The 16,613-nt window shown below is 34.0% G+C and overlaps 1 protein-coding gene across 3 annotated transcripts; it reads right to left on the bottom strand.

Annotated features, from left to right (window-relative positions):
- Nucleotides 1–2,628: 2,628 nt before the first annotated feature.
- On the bottom strand, nt 2,629–16,555 carry tank (TRAF family member-associated NFKB activator). 3 transcript variants are annotated; one of them, XR_001479771.2, is made up of 9 exons: nt 16,366–16,555; nt 12,920–13,066; nt 10,713–10,824; nt 9,822–9,958; nt 8,257–8,318; nt 8,015–8,133; nt 7,293–7,702; nt 6,553–6,608; nt 3,640–3,658 (listed from the first exon to the last, which is right to left on the bottom strand). XR_001479771.2 is itself a non-coding variant. In XM_006636619.3 (8 exons), the coding sequence occupies exons 2-8, from the start codon at nt 13,028–13,030 to the stop codon at nt 3,500–3,502; spliced, it is 1,110 nt and encodes a 369-aa protein (XP_006636682.1). In that variant the 5' UTR covers nt 13,031–13,066; nt 16,366–16,554; the 3' UTR covers nt 2,629–3,499. The 3 variants fall into 3 exon arrangements, 2 of the variants coding, with proteins under 2 accessions (XP_006636682.1, XP_015214543.1); XM_006636619.3 differs by lacking the exon at nt 6,553–6,608 and having other exon boundaries at nt 2,629–3,658; nt 16,366–16,554; XM_015359057.2 differs by lacking the exon at nt 6,553–6,608 and having other exon boundaries at nt 2,629–3,658; nt 9,828–9,958; nt 16,366–16,554.
- Nucleotides 16,556–16,613: the final 58 nt, after the last annotated feature.

Raw genomic sequence — 16,613 nt, 5'->3', positions numbered from 1 at the left:
TCATTGAGGTACCAGAGGTACGTGAACTAACAATTATGCCTCTTGTGAGGCCATTTACTCAAGTCATTTCCCAAAACACAGCACACCGAGGAAAAGGCTTTGTCAGGTACTACTGTATTATAAAGTCCTCACAAAAAAAGGGACTCCCCACATGCAGGGCTTTTAATACCAGTTGTGACAGATTTAGACAATACCATTCTCTTATGCTCTGGTAGTGCAGTGTGTTTGTGTGTACCAGGCCTGTATGTACTGAAAAAACAGTTGGGAAAAATATCCAGACCAATAATTTTAGAAAAATATACAGTCAACATTTACAGTAGATCAGCAGATTTTCTAGAAATACACTGTAGTCCCGTCAGTGACACTTTCTTGAGCTGCTTTTCTGACCACATTAGTTAGAAAAAACTTTTTTTTAAAGTTTCACACAATTATTAGTCAGTGTTAGACCTTAAATATTAGGGACCTTAAACATTAAACCTTAAACTGTGGCCTTTAATGTTTTAGCCCATCAGTCCAGTTGATCGTATTGGAATAACCATCTCAATGTGTTTGAAAGCTCATTAATGGTAGATAATCCTTTCACATCCATCCATGTTCTTACTGCTTTATCCGATTCAGGGTCTTGAGGGAGCTGTAGGCTATCCCTGCAAAGCAATGGGAACAAGGCAGGATACACAGGATACGCTCTGAAGGGGACACCAGACCATCACAGGGCACACACAGACACAAACACGTAAACTCACACCAGGATGAATTTTCCCACAGGCTAATTAACCTACCAGTATATCTTTAGACTATTGGAGGAAACTAGAGCACCCGAAGGAAACTCACTCAATATGGGAAGAACATATAGGGTATATTAACATTGCTTACAAATTTTTTATTTCTTTACATTTTCTCTGTTTTCACTAATTTTGGTTTTCCATTATGAGAAAATTAAAAACTGTTTAGATTATAAAAAATAAACTAATGTGCAAAAAAGAAACCAAACATACAGTACTTTTTTTTTACTACGGTGGTTTATCACTCAAAACGTGTTTTGTTTAGTATACATATTTCCATGGTAGTAGTCATTGACTTTCAGTATAAAAAAATACAATTTTTTTTACTTGGTATATTTGTAGTGAACAGAGTACCCTTTTTAATCCAACACAGGTAACACTTTATTTTTAAAAATACACTAGGCTGCTGAATGATTAGTAAAGTTGTTTATTCTTTAATTCAACCCACTCAGACCAAGTGTCTATTTCGATTCACTTGCTTGAAAAAAGAAAAAAAATGATAGGATAAAGGCAGGTTCATTTTGTGTTGCAGATATTTCAGATAATTCAATATCCATTCAACCGGAAAAGAAAATCTTCCCCATCACATGTACAGACACGTCTATTTTTTATCCAAACTGTGATACATGATACAAAAATCAATGCCTTTCATAAATAATCATATGGTTCTTTAAAGTTTTATATGAAAGATGTTTTAATTAATTGAGTAGTATTTCACATTGTGCACTAGAAATATACAATACAGCCGATTTAATATAAAAAGTTATCTAAAATGGAACAATTAAGAGCTGCGTAATGCTTCAGTGCTTCTTGAAAATGAATTCACATCAACAGTATCACAGTTAATCTGGTTACCTATCGTGATTTATAAAATATATTTGAGGGGACACATTGCGTATTCAACATAGTCTTTGAGTTCAGCTTTCACTCATTAAGATTGGTCTAAAATCAATAAAAAAATAAAATGCAGTAATCCACTCAGATATCCAAATGCTTAAAATGTGAACTCTCACAGCCATTAAATGAGAGAGGTGTGTAGCTTTATTTCCAAATTTATAAAGCCATAACAGATTTTGCAGTAAACTGACAAAATCTTAAAATTAAAACGATACGCCTTTCCATGTAGTTGGAGATATCGGTGAACTGCATAATATATATTTTAGCAAAACTACTGTACAGTTTCTTTGTGATTATTAAATGTGATGATATTTCATCTATATGCTATACCTACTGTGTGTGTATATATATGTTTTTCACATTTCATTTTCATTTGAACCTTTTTATTCCGTTTCTGCTCCTAACACAGTCTATACTCATCAAGAGCAGAGTACAGATCAGGGTAAAATAAATCTCAATGGCTAATTATTAATAAAATATTTTTAACAATGACACATTTGAAGTCAAATGGTGACTCAATTGTCAAGAGACAAACAAGCCATAATGCAAATAAATCCTCTTTGCTACCAAAACACACAAATAGTTTTGGAGTCATAGTTGGATACTTTCATTAACTATCCTTGTTTTATCTGCAAGTCTGACACACGTGATCCTTATTTCTTAAATGAATACAAAAACAAATATAGTCAAATAGTTTTTTTTTATATGAAGCTAATGTCTACAATAGTGGAGACAAGGTTTTTCTACTAAAAATCATTTACATTTTTCGTTAGGGTCATGTTAAAAATATTTAATGGTGTTTAAAAAATGCTAGTTTAAAGTACATTATGAAACTTATACTTAATAAAAACCTAAAGCTGGCCTCCCTGTGTGTTGTGAGAAACAATCCAAACATTTTAACACTGCAAACATAGGCAATGTATATAGAAATCAGTAATGGAGTCATAAATCACTTGCAATATTTTTAATAGGCACTGATTTTATTATAACACAAAGGCAGTTTTACTCAACTGACATATACGCCTGACTTACTGCTGACTGCCTATTACATGCCTATAATTTACAGTATGTGCTTACTAACCTGTGTAAATTCTAGAAGATATTTCTTTGCCACATTAAAAAGCCTATGATGCATAAAGAAGAGGGACACACATACCAGTTAAAAGGCAGGCATTGAGATACACATTTTTAATGCATAATATTCTACTTCTGAAGCCAATCATATAATTCTCCTTCCTATTTTATGAATTCCTTGAATTTACAGCACAATGAAACCCCTATTTTATGGTCAAGACATTAAGAGTGAATAGAGCGTCTAGAGCAGGTAACCATTCTATTTATTTCACAGCCCGAACATATCTTAAACATAGGTTTTAAAGTATACCCTTTTTTTATATTAACTGGAGGTCTCCTTTCTTGAAATGTACAAGTATAATGCTTCACAGATAACAGATAAACATCACAATTATAATGAGCTCAAAGCAAAAACTACCTTTGGTCCATTACACAGACACATTTCTTCTATGTTAGATACACAGTATGTACAATGCTGAAATGACTAAAGCATAGCTTTTTTACACAGCATTCCTCCTGAAGAATAATGGAAATGATACTGGTCAGTTCTTGAAATTGCTATATTTTAAATATAGACACTAAGGTCGACCTACTGTATGTACCCTGCTAACTGAGGAAATTAAGTAGCTGTTTTCAATAAAGGGGCATACATTGCAGATAAATGCAAATAGCTTCAGCTCCAGGAAAGGAAAAAAACAACTATATAATAAAAAGATCTGGTATTCCAGTGTGCAAATGTCTACCTATTAAAATCCATTCCTTGTTTTATTTTCAAAGTGTGAATTAAGATGCCTAAAAAAAGTGTCTTCTGGGAGGATGGCATCACAGAATGCACAATTTTCAGGGTTTCTCTTCTGCTCTGGATCAGTATAGCCTCCCTCGCAGTGCTCAGGGCTCCAATAGGGCTACATGCAAGAAGAAAAAAAAGCTGTATTTACTTACTACATTCCATATTTTTCCATGTACATTGCCTGTCACAATTACCACATGAGTAGGAGCATATATCATATGAATAAAAAGACTGCAAAATGTCATTTAGGCCTAATTACACAATTTCATTTTAATTATCTTCACATTAGAATATGACCTTTCAGTATATGAAGCCTGGCCAAGTATCAAGTCAGTTACAGTAATAGCCTATGTATCATGTGTGTCGTAGAGACAAAATCCAGAGATCACTGCTAGTAAAGAACGGTGCATATTATTTTTTGCATAAGGACATGGCTGGTATTTAGAGTTCACTTTTTTACCCTAGTCCCTCAATAACCACAGGGGATATTATCTGTTTTTTCCATGTTTGTGACAGTAAAGCAAACACCGTGCAGTGTTTACAATTTTTGATATGCCAATTTGATACTCTAAGCATTCACTGATCAGTGTCATAACCCTCGAATTCTTTCTGAAATTCGAGGGGTTTCAAACAATGCAATGATTTCATTATTAATTTGAGGGTTACTATTGAAATAATTCTGAAGTATTTTTAAACAAATGAACAAGAAAACTCATCTCCCCCATCATCCACCCACTCATATATATTTGTAGAACAATGTAGGTTGGTTATATTCTGCTGAACATCAACACTTATTCAACAAAAATATTTTTTTTCATATTCCGTTCAAATTCCTAATTTCCAAGACATAATGGCTTGAGTAACTAAAACCTGATGTATTAAACTTTTCATTAATAATAAATGTTAAGAATATTATTAAAATATTTGAATCAAGGAAAAATATTTGAGACTAAACAATTTTATGCTACTTAGAATCATCCATGCTTTTGTGTGGGTGTGCATGGGCATTTGCATTTTGTGGATAACAAATATGTAACAACTGCTTGCGTACCCTTTGAAAAAACAGTGACAATCAGTATTAAAAAAACAACGTAAAAATCTTTTCATCTACTTAACGTTTGTTCAAACTTAAATGTGCACAATAAATATAAATATGAAGTGACTTTCAAAAGACAAAATAATATGTATAACAATATATCTCTCTTAGATGTACTGTACATTTTGAGATACAAATAATTTCTTAGCTTCATTATGAAATTAGAAAAAACAATAGAAAAGTAAAATCAATTATCAGAAAATTAAAATATGAAAAAGTGTCATAAAAACATTTACATTTTACACACCTCAATTTGAGATGCACACAACTTCCCTTTGAACAATATTGTGTACACCACACAGAACATACAGAACATGTAAAAACATCATTACTGTGACAAAAGCAGAGCACAGAGAAATCATGGTAAAACACAGAGGTAAATGATAAAACAGGAGTATCACAGTTTATGAAAGAAACTGACTCATCTTAAATTAAAATCTGCAAAATTATAGTGCAGACTAAACTCTCATAAGGGCACTCTGGGGTCCATCTTCTGTCCTGTTTGTGAAATCCTCTTTAGAGAAACTCCAATACCCTTACCTCCCATAACTACAAAAGACAGTACTCAAAAAAGGATAAAACTGCATATTGTAGTTATCTGCACATCCTACAGATCCCATATGTGCTCAATTACTTGTAAGTAATAGAGGCAATTAAACGACTGCTTTCAACTTTAAAATCCATTTACTGGACTGAATGCTTAGTATGGCAGTATTGGACGAAAAGTCCTCCCTAGTGACATTTTTTACAATCAAACTTACCAGTATTGGTATTTGCTTTGTATAGCCATTTGCATAGATTAATGTCTCTGATCAAGACAAACCTGGTTGACACCTCACGCTTTAACCTGCACATGCGGTATATCAGAATAAAGAGGGGTGTATATTTGTATATGCATAACCTCTAGAGCACAGTGGCACCCAGTAATGCGGTTACTTAGGGAACCTTTCTAAATGACATCATGATGTCAGTTTCATATTGGAGACATTTCAAATTGTAATTATTACTAAGTAAAGGAATTCTGATCTAAATTAAGTAAATACTACTAATTCTCAGTGGCAACAGCATGTGGGTTAATCAAAGGCCAACAAGTGTGTTAAATAAAGGATAAATACTGTGAAAAAAGCAATAAAAACATTCTTATAGACAACAGAACAAGTAATTGCACATACGGGAAATCTAGTTTTTCACAGACAACTTTACATTCCTTTCTAAAAAGAGAAGTAGTATTTTAGGGGAAACTGCCTGTCTTATTAAGAGTTAACAGGTGTACTTCAAACTTGTCTCATCTTTTCCATTAGCACTACACACTGGTGCCATACCTGGCCGGAGGAAATCAATATATTGAAATAATAAATCCCACAAAATAGAATTCAGTCAACCACTAGTTTTATTAGCACCAAATGTTATTGATTAATAATCTATTCAACCTGTAACCTTCTTTGTCGTAGATATTAGCAGTGATATTTTGCGATTTGAAATTAAAACATTTCCCCCGCAAATTGCTTTGCACTGTAAACAATGCAAGGAAAAAAAAACTACAAATACTCTGTTCAGGTTTTAAGGAGCTGAACGCAGAAATAAGACGGGGGCCTAGGCATTTTTTTTGCAGAGAAAGATTGCGTTATGGAATTTCATTACTGGAAAAGTTCCCAAGCAATCTTCACAAGATTGTTTACCACGTAGACCTAATTTTATATATAGCGTAATGAGAACAAATAAAATTGTCACTGCATAACAACTACTGCTTTTGATGTGACCCATTATCTTTTCATAACAGAGAAGTCTTCAACACATTATTATCAGAAAAAATGTCAATTATCTAACCCCCTGCCCCATGCTGCGCGCCGGCTCAACACCAATTCTTTTATTTTTTAAGCAGCATACTTCACCATAAACTTGTAATCACATACCAGCTGTTTCATTTATTTTTATGCAGTTTGTATGGTACAATGCAGGGTGCCAGCTACTGAAAGAAACAAGATACACAATGCAACTAGTAAAAGAACAATCAAGAGAAATTATGGAGAATAAACGAACAAGTAACAAGTAATGTAATATAATGTGTGTTTCACAGCTCCACAGGACCTCTACTAGTTATAAATGAAATGGCATAATTTGGTTCGCTAAGTCTCTTACTATTACAGCTGTGATAAAGCGACACTTAAGAAGATAATGTTTACAGAGTTTTATATAAATAATTGAAGAACAACTGAGTTTTCAGTTTCCACAGTCAACATAAATGCTTTGCTTGTGAGATACTGATGATGAACAAATATGTGAACAGAGAAATGCCTGTACGTTTTCAACTTTTCATTCAATCATTTTGAATTATTTACAAAAAGCTGTAACCACTATGCTGCTGTATTTAAGTCTTCCTCTGCCAAATCATATTACTGAATAAATAAACAAGGACGTTTTCAGTGAAACGACACCCTGGATTGTAACAGCAAAGAAAAGGCTTTAGCATATATACATGTACAGTGGGGAACAATGTTTTGTCATTATTGTTTCTGTCAGCTGTTTTTTATGTTTCCTAACACATAGTATTGGGTTCTAAATCTTTTATTGTTGAAGTCCACAATACTCAGCATAACTGGAGATTTTACACACATTCCTGTGCGAGCACGAGGCGATGTGTTTTAAAGCTTACCTGCTGTGGTCCTCGAACGTTCTCATGGGTAAAAGAAGTTGAAGGGGAAGGTGTCTGAGATGTAGGATTTGCAAACGCATATTGTACGGGAATATCCACAGTCTGTTCATCAGTCACCCTTGGGAGGCTGGTAGCCAAAGCATGATCATTTCTTCCTGGTGCAAGATCTAGTTTTCTTTCTGGTGCACTGTTTAAGAAGACGTCATATTCACTCTCTGCTGGTGGAAACTTGATACTCAGTTTAGACAAAGATTCCATGAATTCCCCCTCTTCTGGACAGACTCCCCGAGATGTGATAGATGCAGAGGTTGTCTCTTTATCGGAGTCAGACTTTTTGGCCGATGTGAAGGGTCCCTCAGCTTGTTCTACTGTTACATCAGTGCACTGAATAGGCATGGAAAACTGTTGTTCTAAAAAACAAAAATGTAGCATTTTTCACAATTAGTTTAGAGAAGGATAACTAACCATGTGCTTAAATTAAACGTGCTAAAACTTACAATAAATACTATGACAACATTTTATAGCTGCCCTTCCATCTTACTTGCAGTTCTATTAAAACTATTAAATACGTTGTTAATGGTTTTAGCAAAAGGTATATATTATAATCTTATAAAGAATCTGAAAAGTACTTTGTATTTGCCATTTGTATTAACACAATAATATATTTATGAGTAGTTTTCCTTAAATATAAAAAGAACAACAAGATGGAAACTATGCTTTACCTTGTGCTGTGTCATTTGCTCTGCATAATTTGTTCAGGTGATCCTTCTGTTTTCTTGTTAAATTCTGTATCACATGGAATTTACCCTGGATCTCCTGAAATGCCTCGAGAATTTCTTTACTGAAAGATTAAAAAGCATCGACATTGAGAAAATACCTGTTCAGTACGTAATTTTAAAAAAATCTTGAATAAAAAATATCAGTAAGAAAACTCTGTTTGAATACTGGAAAAGAGTGTGGGTACCTTTTGTCATCAGAAATTCCAGGAGATGAATAAACAGTCATCTCTGGAGTTTTCATGCTTTCCTTCAATGAAAGAAAATGATATTGGAATAACTTCTAGTTTCTGACTGAAAAGAGCATTCCAAGAATTTCTTACATGGAAATTTTTTCCACAAATGCTAATAATGCCAACACCTAAGGGAACCTGAAAAAAAGTTATCTTATTTGCGGCAATCTGAAATGGAAAATTCCCCCTATCCCAAATAAAAAAAGGAACTTTGCAATTTTATATGATGAAATGTAATTGTTTTTAAGACTCAATAAAATACGATATGAAAGAGCTAACTTGTTAAGGAAGGTAAAATTAGTTTCCAGTAAACAATAACTTTATCTTGCAGCTTTTATAGCATTATTTGTCTCTTTTCTTCCTGAATTGATGTGAATGTTTTTGATAAGAAAAAGGGTTGGGGATCATTTTTCTGATGAAACAGGGTGAAAAACGTGAACCACTGGACTTGTGCTCCTATGAAAGGCAGTAGATTTCCCCTTAGATTTTGCAACAGTAAAAATATATGAAGCAACACATGTAGAATATTATGATATGCCTGTATTAAGATCATATAAACTGTCAATTAAAGCCTGGACAAGAAATGTTTACTGCTTAATTACTAAGTCATAAAAGCTGGTAACAACACTTGCTTAATTAAATATATACACAATTCACAAGAGTAAGAACTGAAGTTAATTAAAGATGATGTGAGGTACATTAAAAAAAATAAATGCCAAATTGTGTTTTGGCAGATTTCTACAATTTTTGCAACACACATTTAATTAAAGACAAAACATCTTTCTTTTAGCTTCCATCTAAACCACTGGCAAAAATATTTCAACAAAGTTATAGACACAGGGACGCAGAAAAAGAGTTGTTTTATGTAACAAAACTTGAATTTAAACTTTCTTTCAAAGAAAATATGCACTATTTTAACTGTTTTATCATATGAACATAGAAATGTTTCCTCTATCTATTCATGCATTTATAGCCAAATTCTCATTTGTCTCCTCTAAGAATTCATCATTCATCCCCATTTTTATTAGAATTCCCTGCAGGTTAAATCTTTTTAAACTAGACACCAATTTTATTCTAATATGTTATTTCAATGCTTCATTCACTTTAATCACAGCATACTCATCTCTTCAAATATGGTTTTATCCTACAGCACCACCTGCTGAACAAACATTATTTTTATTTATCCATCTCTGGCTAGAATTGTATTTGCATTAGCACTGTGTACAGTATTTATTCCTGTGATTCACTAAAAACCAAATGTAGAAGCTGAAGCTTTACACGCCTGTGGTGAAATGAACAATTTACATCTGGAGTCCAACATAAAAAAATGATTGATGTTATCTGCTGGAGTCTGGAGTTCCTTTAATATCTTATTTATCTAACAGGAATTAGGTTGCTACTGCTTGGTTTCTTTATCTCTAAGATCCGAGACCCATTCCGAGGTATGCAGAAATAACATTCATAGTTATACTCCAAGCATAATTTCAAGCAAAGGTCAATCACTGACTTTGATGAATTACCATTACATGTTTTTGTCTCTGCCTGTTTGTCTCGTGAAGATGATCACATTGTGACAAGGGCTTTGTTTCATGTGTTCTTTGAGCTGGCAAATGACTATCCTTGATTTCGGGCGTAGCATCACTGCCTTTCACCCTTCCTAAAAAAAAGAAGACCTTTATTAAGTATTTCATTGGAAATATTTGAAATTTAGTACTTCTACAGATATTACAATGCCTTTCAAAAGCTTTCAGACCCTTGCACAGTTTTCACATTGTTAGTTTAAACCTCCAGTCACGACACTATGTAGCAGTTTACCTGTCCCATCAACACCTACTCCCATATTTGCCCTATATATTCAAAGCAAAAAACAGAAAGTACATAACATGAAAGAACAACTGAAAGTTATGATTGCTTACGTATTCAAATCCTTTGCTGGGGCAAATCAAAATTAATCTGTGTTGAGTGGCCTCTGGCCCTGTGCAGTAACAGTAGTTCATTTCAGAATAAATATAACCGTCTCCAGAGCAGGTAGATATTCAACCATACTTTTAAAACAAATCAGAGCTAAAGCTATATAAAGGTTCAGATCAGAAGAAGGGTACAAACACATTTCAAAAACCCTCCCTAGTATCTCTTTGAGCATTGTAAACCTGAGCATTAAGAAGTGGAAGAGTCTCACATTAGTCTTATTAGACCTTGTCTTGCATTTCCTTGTAGATCTGGTCCTGTATTTAGAAAGTTTTATTTGCATTTCAGCATAAAACGTATACCCGTCTAACACCCAAAAAAATAAATAAAAATTGGGATCCAAATGTGAAGGATAAAATAAGTATTTTCATCACAAAAGACAAATAAAAAAAAAAGCTACTAAATGGACAAATAAAGCAGGAGCTAATTTTTATATACAGTACCTTTAGACAAGCTTCCCACAGAGTTTAGTTGGGATTTAAGTGAAGCAATTTCCTGTTTTTGGTTTTCTAACTGCTGATGGAGCTCACAGATATACCGGTCATAAGCTTCTGTCTACAAGAGAGAAGTATGTGGTAAATTAATGACAGAACAGAGCCTATTGTATGTGATATCTGCAAATAACACTTTTTAAATTTGCAAGAAAAGTTTAAGTGTTTTTGGGAACAAAACATCCAGAATAAAGCAAGGCAGTTAGTTACATGGTGTTAGTGAGTGCTTTCCCAGGGGAATGCTTTAAAAAGTATACATAACATCTATAACAACCAGTTTCAAAGATCTAACACTAGATTTTCAACTAATGGGTACGGTCAAAATTATACAGTCACACTTTAAAGGTTACAATATTACATTCTATAAATGGATATTAAGCCACCTGCTAATACATTTATAAAGTATTAGCAATGGAACAAGCTATCTTCTTCAAATACCCTATGGATGGTGAAGTGGGGCATAATCATGGTTTTATTATTAACATGCAATTGATCAATAGTACAAGATGTTTATCATAACATTTTTGCTACTCCATAAATACAATTTATATTAATATGCTCCAATTATAAAGTATTGAAATATGACATTCACAACCCCTAATCTAAAGTGTTATTTTATATATTTAAGAAGAGTTACATCAGATTGCAATCTAAAACCATCTTGCTTTCATAATCTAGTTGTGAAATCCAACAAGATTATTCTAATAATTCCTGTTGGAATCATTTCACATTTTTCAGGGAACTCTATTTTAAATTCTCATTTTTTGGAAAATCAAAGAGTTACCTTGAAAACAAAACAGAAGCTATAATATAGGACAATATGATAATTGAAGTTAATCATCTTGTTATAAACAAAAAATAAGCAAGCAATCTCCGCACAATTCCACAATTCATTTTTTTGTGTTATTTTACCAACACTTGTAAAGGTATTCTGGAATGTAACTGAAATAATTCATTGATTTTAATGTCTTATTTTCTAGTCGTGCAGATACCACTAAAGGGGCTGAGAGATCATAGTAGCTGTATCTAACAATCTGGTGCAAAACAGACTGCATGCCAAATTCTATTCAAGACAATCTTGGGATCAGCATATAGACAGAGAAGAAGGACGAGATATTGGACAAAATCACAGAAACACCAATGAGCCACCATGTCTGGTCAGGTCAGTCCTTTTCCATCGTGGCATAGAGTCTATAAGCATCACGAATTCTGCAACAGGGATGCAGCACCATTCTTCCACGACAAATTCAAACAACTCCCCAACCAAGCAGGAAAGAAATGTTGCAACATGGGGTAAAGATGATCTCTCAGTACCATTAAATAGCAATTAGCACTGAACTTGGTTCTAAGGGAATGAGTGCACCCAAACCATGTCAGGAAACTGCCCCACCACATTACAGAACCACCAGACCCCTTCACTGTTGGAACCAAGCACTCGGTACTGCAGAGTTCCTTGGCTGGCACCACATGTGCACTAGTCCGTTGGTCCAGGACACAATAAATGATGATTCATCTGTCCATAGTACATTTCTCCACTGCTTGGTAGTCCATTACCTGAGCTTTTTTCACTACTGGGCTCGTAAACATGCACTGTCAGATCTGACGAGCTGTTTGTACACTACTACATGCCTATACAACCCACTCTGTTGAGTTCTCGGCAGACTGTTTTTGATTAATCTGCCTTCTCGCGCCCCAGATTGACATTTGTAGTTAAATGATCTGCAGTTGCTCATCTTTTTTGCCATGTAACTTGAATAAACGCAGAGATATCATGATCCGGTAGATCGTCTTTCCCTCGGAGTTCCAAGGAGACATCACCTTAGACCAGGCCTTTCCAGCATTGTTAAATGTGACCCTAAGTATGCAGGGATGTTTCTTACTTACAGTACCATGATCCACACTACGAGGAAGTTTTTGCTTTCCATATACTTGCTGTCCCATTTTTATCCACTACATGTATGTTACCTATGAAGCACTGTGTAACAGCAATTAAGGTACTGTACGCAAAGACCTTTCTGTAAATAATTGCAAGCACCATCATCTAGACAGTAATGTACAAACACAATAAAATGAGAACTATAACACATTTTGTGGGGAACTTTAAATCAGTACCAGGATAAAGTTACTTCCTAAAAATAATGCAAAACAGTAATTCATACCTTTTGCTTGAGTTCCTTTCTAGCATTTTCTTTCTCAATTGATGCTTGACGGTAGGCTTCATAGGCTTTGTTGAGCTGGTCTCCAATATTTCTGTCTAAACCTCGCTCCATTACTCCATACCATTACTAGTGGTTCAGTCTTGAGACCTGGGTTTAAATTGAGCATGGAACAACAAGGACATTGCAATACAGTTTTTAACAATAAATAACAGCAATGAAGACAGAAGCTTACAACATCTGTACCGACTCTTAAGTTAAGACCTAAGTAAAAGACATGGAGGTACTTATGTCTGTTAAGAGATGAATTTGAAATTGGTTACATTAAGTATGCCTAACAGATCCCTTATACTAAAGAAGATGGCTAGTGTACAGGTCAACTTTTCTTTGCAGTTAATTTACTTAATTTACAGTGTAATTCAGAGCATCTTTTCCATGAATTTTATTTATTAGGGCATCTCAAAAACTTGGAAGTCTGTGGCTCTCCAGGACCTGGGTTACAATTGTGACCATTTTATCACAGTAACACAAACCTTATCCAACTCATTAAGAGTCTAACAACATTACTTTTTCAATATTTTATGTATACAATGACATCTCCAAAAATACAACAGTTTCACTCCTGATAATTACTGTAGGTAAACTGCAGTTATCACTACAGTCCTTTACATGTCAAGTACAAATCATTTTAACAATCTTAAAGGGGAACTGCAGTCCCCATTTCTCAGACCGGTGATTAAATCTCGGTAGCAAAATAAAATAATTAATAATTGCGCAAACGCCAATGTGAAGCAGCGCTCACTCAGTCGCCCTAATGACTAACGTAACACAATTTACGAGCGAAGAAGTACAGGTTATAAAGCTGACATTTCACCGCAGAACTGTTCCAAACTGATCTGCATGCAGTTAACAAGTATTTGTCAGCTAAACCATCTGAAGCAATGTTCCCGTTGGATTAAAAGAGATATATTCACACGTCTGTTTGTATATAATGTAACAGGACAATTCCACTTCTGTATGTGTTGTTGCATCATTCCGAATCGCAGAATATATATCGCTGTGCATACCTGGAAAATGTGTCTATTTTGTGATGTAAATTGGAGGTTTTACATGTTACTGTGGACATCTTACTTTCATTGGGATTTGAAATGCACTCATCAATGCTGATTCTTTCCAACCCTGAAGTATAAAAATAGAATCGCAGCTCCCCTTTAAACAAAGCTTCAGGATCAATAACAACTTGCTGGTGAGACTGAAGTCATGTTATCATGCTAAATATTCCTAATTAACTTTAATGGACTGTGAAAATATCTAAAAATACCGGTATAGGTATTTGCAAACGCACAATTAGATTATAAATGTAGACATTAATAAGACCATTTTCAAAGAACAAAGCAGCCCTGGCTCAGTGGAGTAAAATCAGTTAAGATGTACCATGTCTTAATTGCTATAATGGGGTTTTGTTTCCTATAACTGTTAAAGGTATCCATTGTGGCTACAATATAACCATGTGATATTCCTAACAATTAATTTGTTCTAGGTAGAAAGAATGTTCCAGTCACACCACCTGTGTCAGTCTGTTAATCACAGAAAGTGCAATACCCTAACCTTTATACACGTATTAGCGGTTTCTAATGATAGCTGAATATGCATTTAATTTTTTATTTTCTACTTTGTACTATTTCTTCACAGGACGTTTGTGCATATGGCTGAAGAATTAATGTTTTAATTAGTTAAACTAATGAAGTACTTACAGTAAACTGAATCGAGGGCTTGCAGATGTTGGAAATTGTACTAAACCATTACTTTGGGTGGAGAGGAAATAAGGAGAAAGCAAAATTTTACATGTATGTGTAAATAATTTATTGAGATATATCCTATCAACAGAAACAAAAAAGCGTCAGCCAATTAGAAACTAACGTTTCTGAATTCAGCTAAAAAATGAATTATCAGGATACCTGCTGTGACAAGACTAGTCAACGTTTAATGGATAACTTTACAGTCAAGACTTGCAAAAGTACTAGAGATGTTTTAAAAATTATGAAAGTTCTAAACATAGTGGGAATATGTTTGAGACAGATGTTAGGGTCAAATCGATAACCTTTCTGGCAACTTAATTAAACAAATAATTTTAATTTTAATTAATTAGACAAGACTCAAGAAGGCATGCACTGGTCCAAGAACACTTATAATAAACAGACCTATCTATTAATGATTTTAAGAAAGTTTTTCCATAGACATTTTTTTATGCTGCAGAATGCAGATGAAATCAATCCATACATCTGTTAACAGCTTTATACCGTTCAGGGCTGCAGGAGATGCCAGAGCCTATCCCAGCAAGCTGCAGATGAAATATCTTTTTTTTTGCATTAAATTCTATTCCTCTCTATATAATACTAGATATCTCCTTATCAAGTGTATAAATGGATATATGCAATAGTTGGTATTAGTTTACGATAGAAACATTTGCACATGTACGTGTAAATGCATTTATCCATTTATTGACTTTGTATGATTCTATTGGGTGATTGAAATGTTCTGAAACTATAGTTATTTAAAAGATTTTGGCCTGCTATTCAAACCACTGTTCAGTCAATGCTAATGTACAAGAATATCTCCAACTGCAACAAAAAACAACCCCAAAAAAGAATACATAACCAGTCCATAATTTTCAAATAGCTGTTGTTAAGCCATAGAACTTATTAAATCACAATTTAATAATCACTACCAGCACTAGGTCTGTGTGTTCCAAGTCTACGAACTTGTACCAATGAGCACTGAAATTACCATTAATACCAGGTCGACACTGTTAACAAGAATTTATTCTCAATCGATTTATCTGGTGAAATAAAACATGCGATTTTTAATGAGATGAAATTATTTGCTTTCAATACTGATAAAGAATAGGGTAGTTAAAGTCATTACTGAAACATTAAAAACAAAGCCACATAACCTGTCATTACAAACAGTAAAATTTTAAACAATTAACTAGTTTGTATCCGATAGACAATTAAAAATACATATGGACTATATTTTAGTTGAGCCCCATTTAAAGTGCCTACAGAGCTCTACCTCATTTTAAGTTCACCCTCGTTACAGTGTTTAAAATGACAGTTTATCTGCACAAATATATTACTATAGAGTGTATGGTGGTTATAACTTGTCTAAGTGCCAGTAGGCCGCTTTGCGCTACTTCACACATTTACACAAATTCAATAAAATCAGATGACTGTTTTCGATAAAATAATTAAAACAGGAATCATACTTTCTGTAATAAAGCCATCTGTATTAAGTAACAGTACACAAAACGAAAAGACATCATGATGCAGTGTCATTTTCAGTTTGATGCAAACTATACGTTCTATCATACAAAGATAATGCTAATGCTTGATCATTTCGGTTGTTGCTTTTCTATGTTCAGCTTTATCGTTTACTAAATAGTACATTACCTTAGTTCGCAAAACTCCCAGCAAGTAGGCTACATTTATTCGACTGCTTGAGTATTCGGACCGTTTTTATTCTTGAAGTCAAAGTTTTTTTTTCTATCGTCCCGATAGAGGAAACAGCGCATTTCTCTCAAAATGTAGCAACATATTACATGTGTTATGAGCTGGGAACTTCCAACGGGGAATCCCCAGTCTGAGACTTCCGCTTTGCAGACTTACAAAACCAATCAGGACTGGAGTTACTGATGGAC

Source organism: Lepisosteus oculatus, chromosome 12, assembly GCF_040954835.1.
Source record: "Lepisosteus oculatus isolate fLepOcu1 chromosome 12, fLepOcu1.hap2, whole genome shotgun sequence".
NCBI lineage: Eukaryota > Metazoa > Chordata > Actinopteri > Semionotiformes > Lepisosteidae > Lepisosteus > Lepisosteus oculatus.
This window is presented reverse-complemented; position numbering and strand designations above follow the sequence as displayed.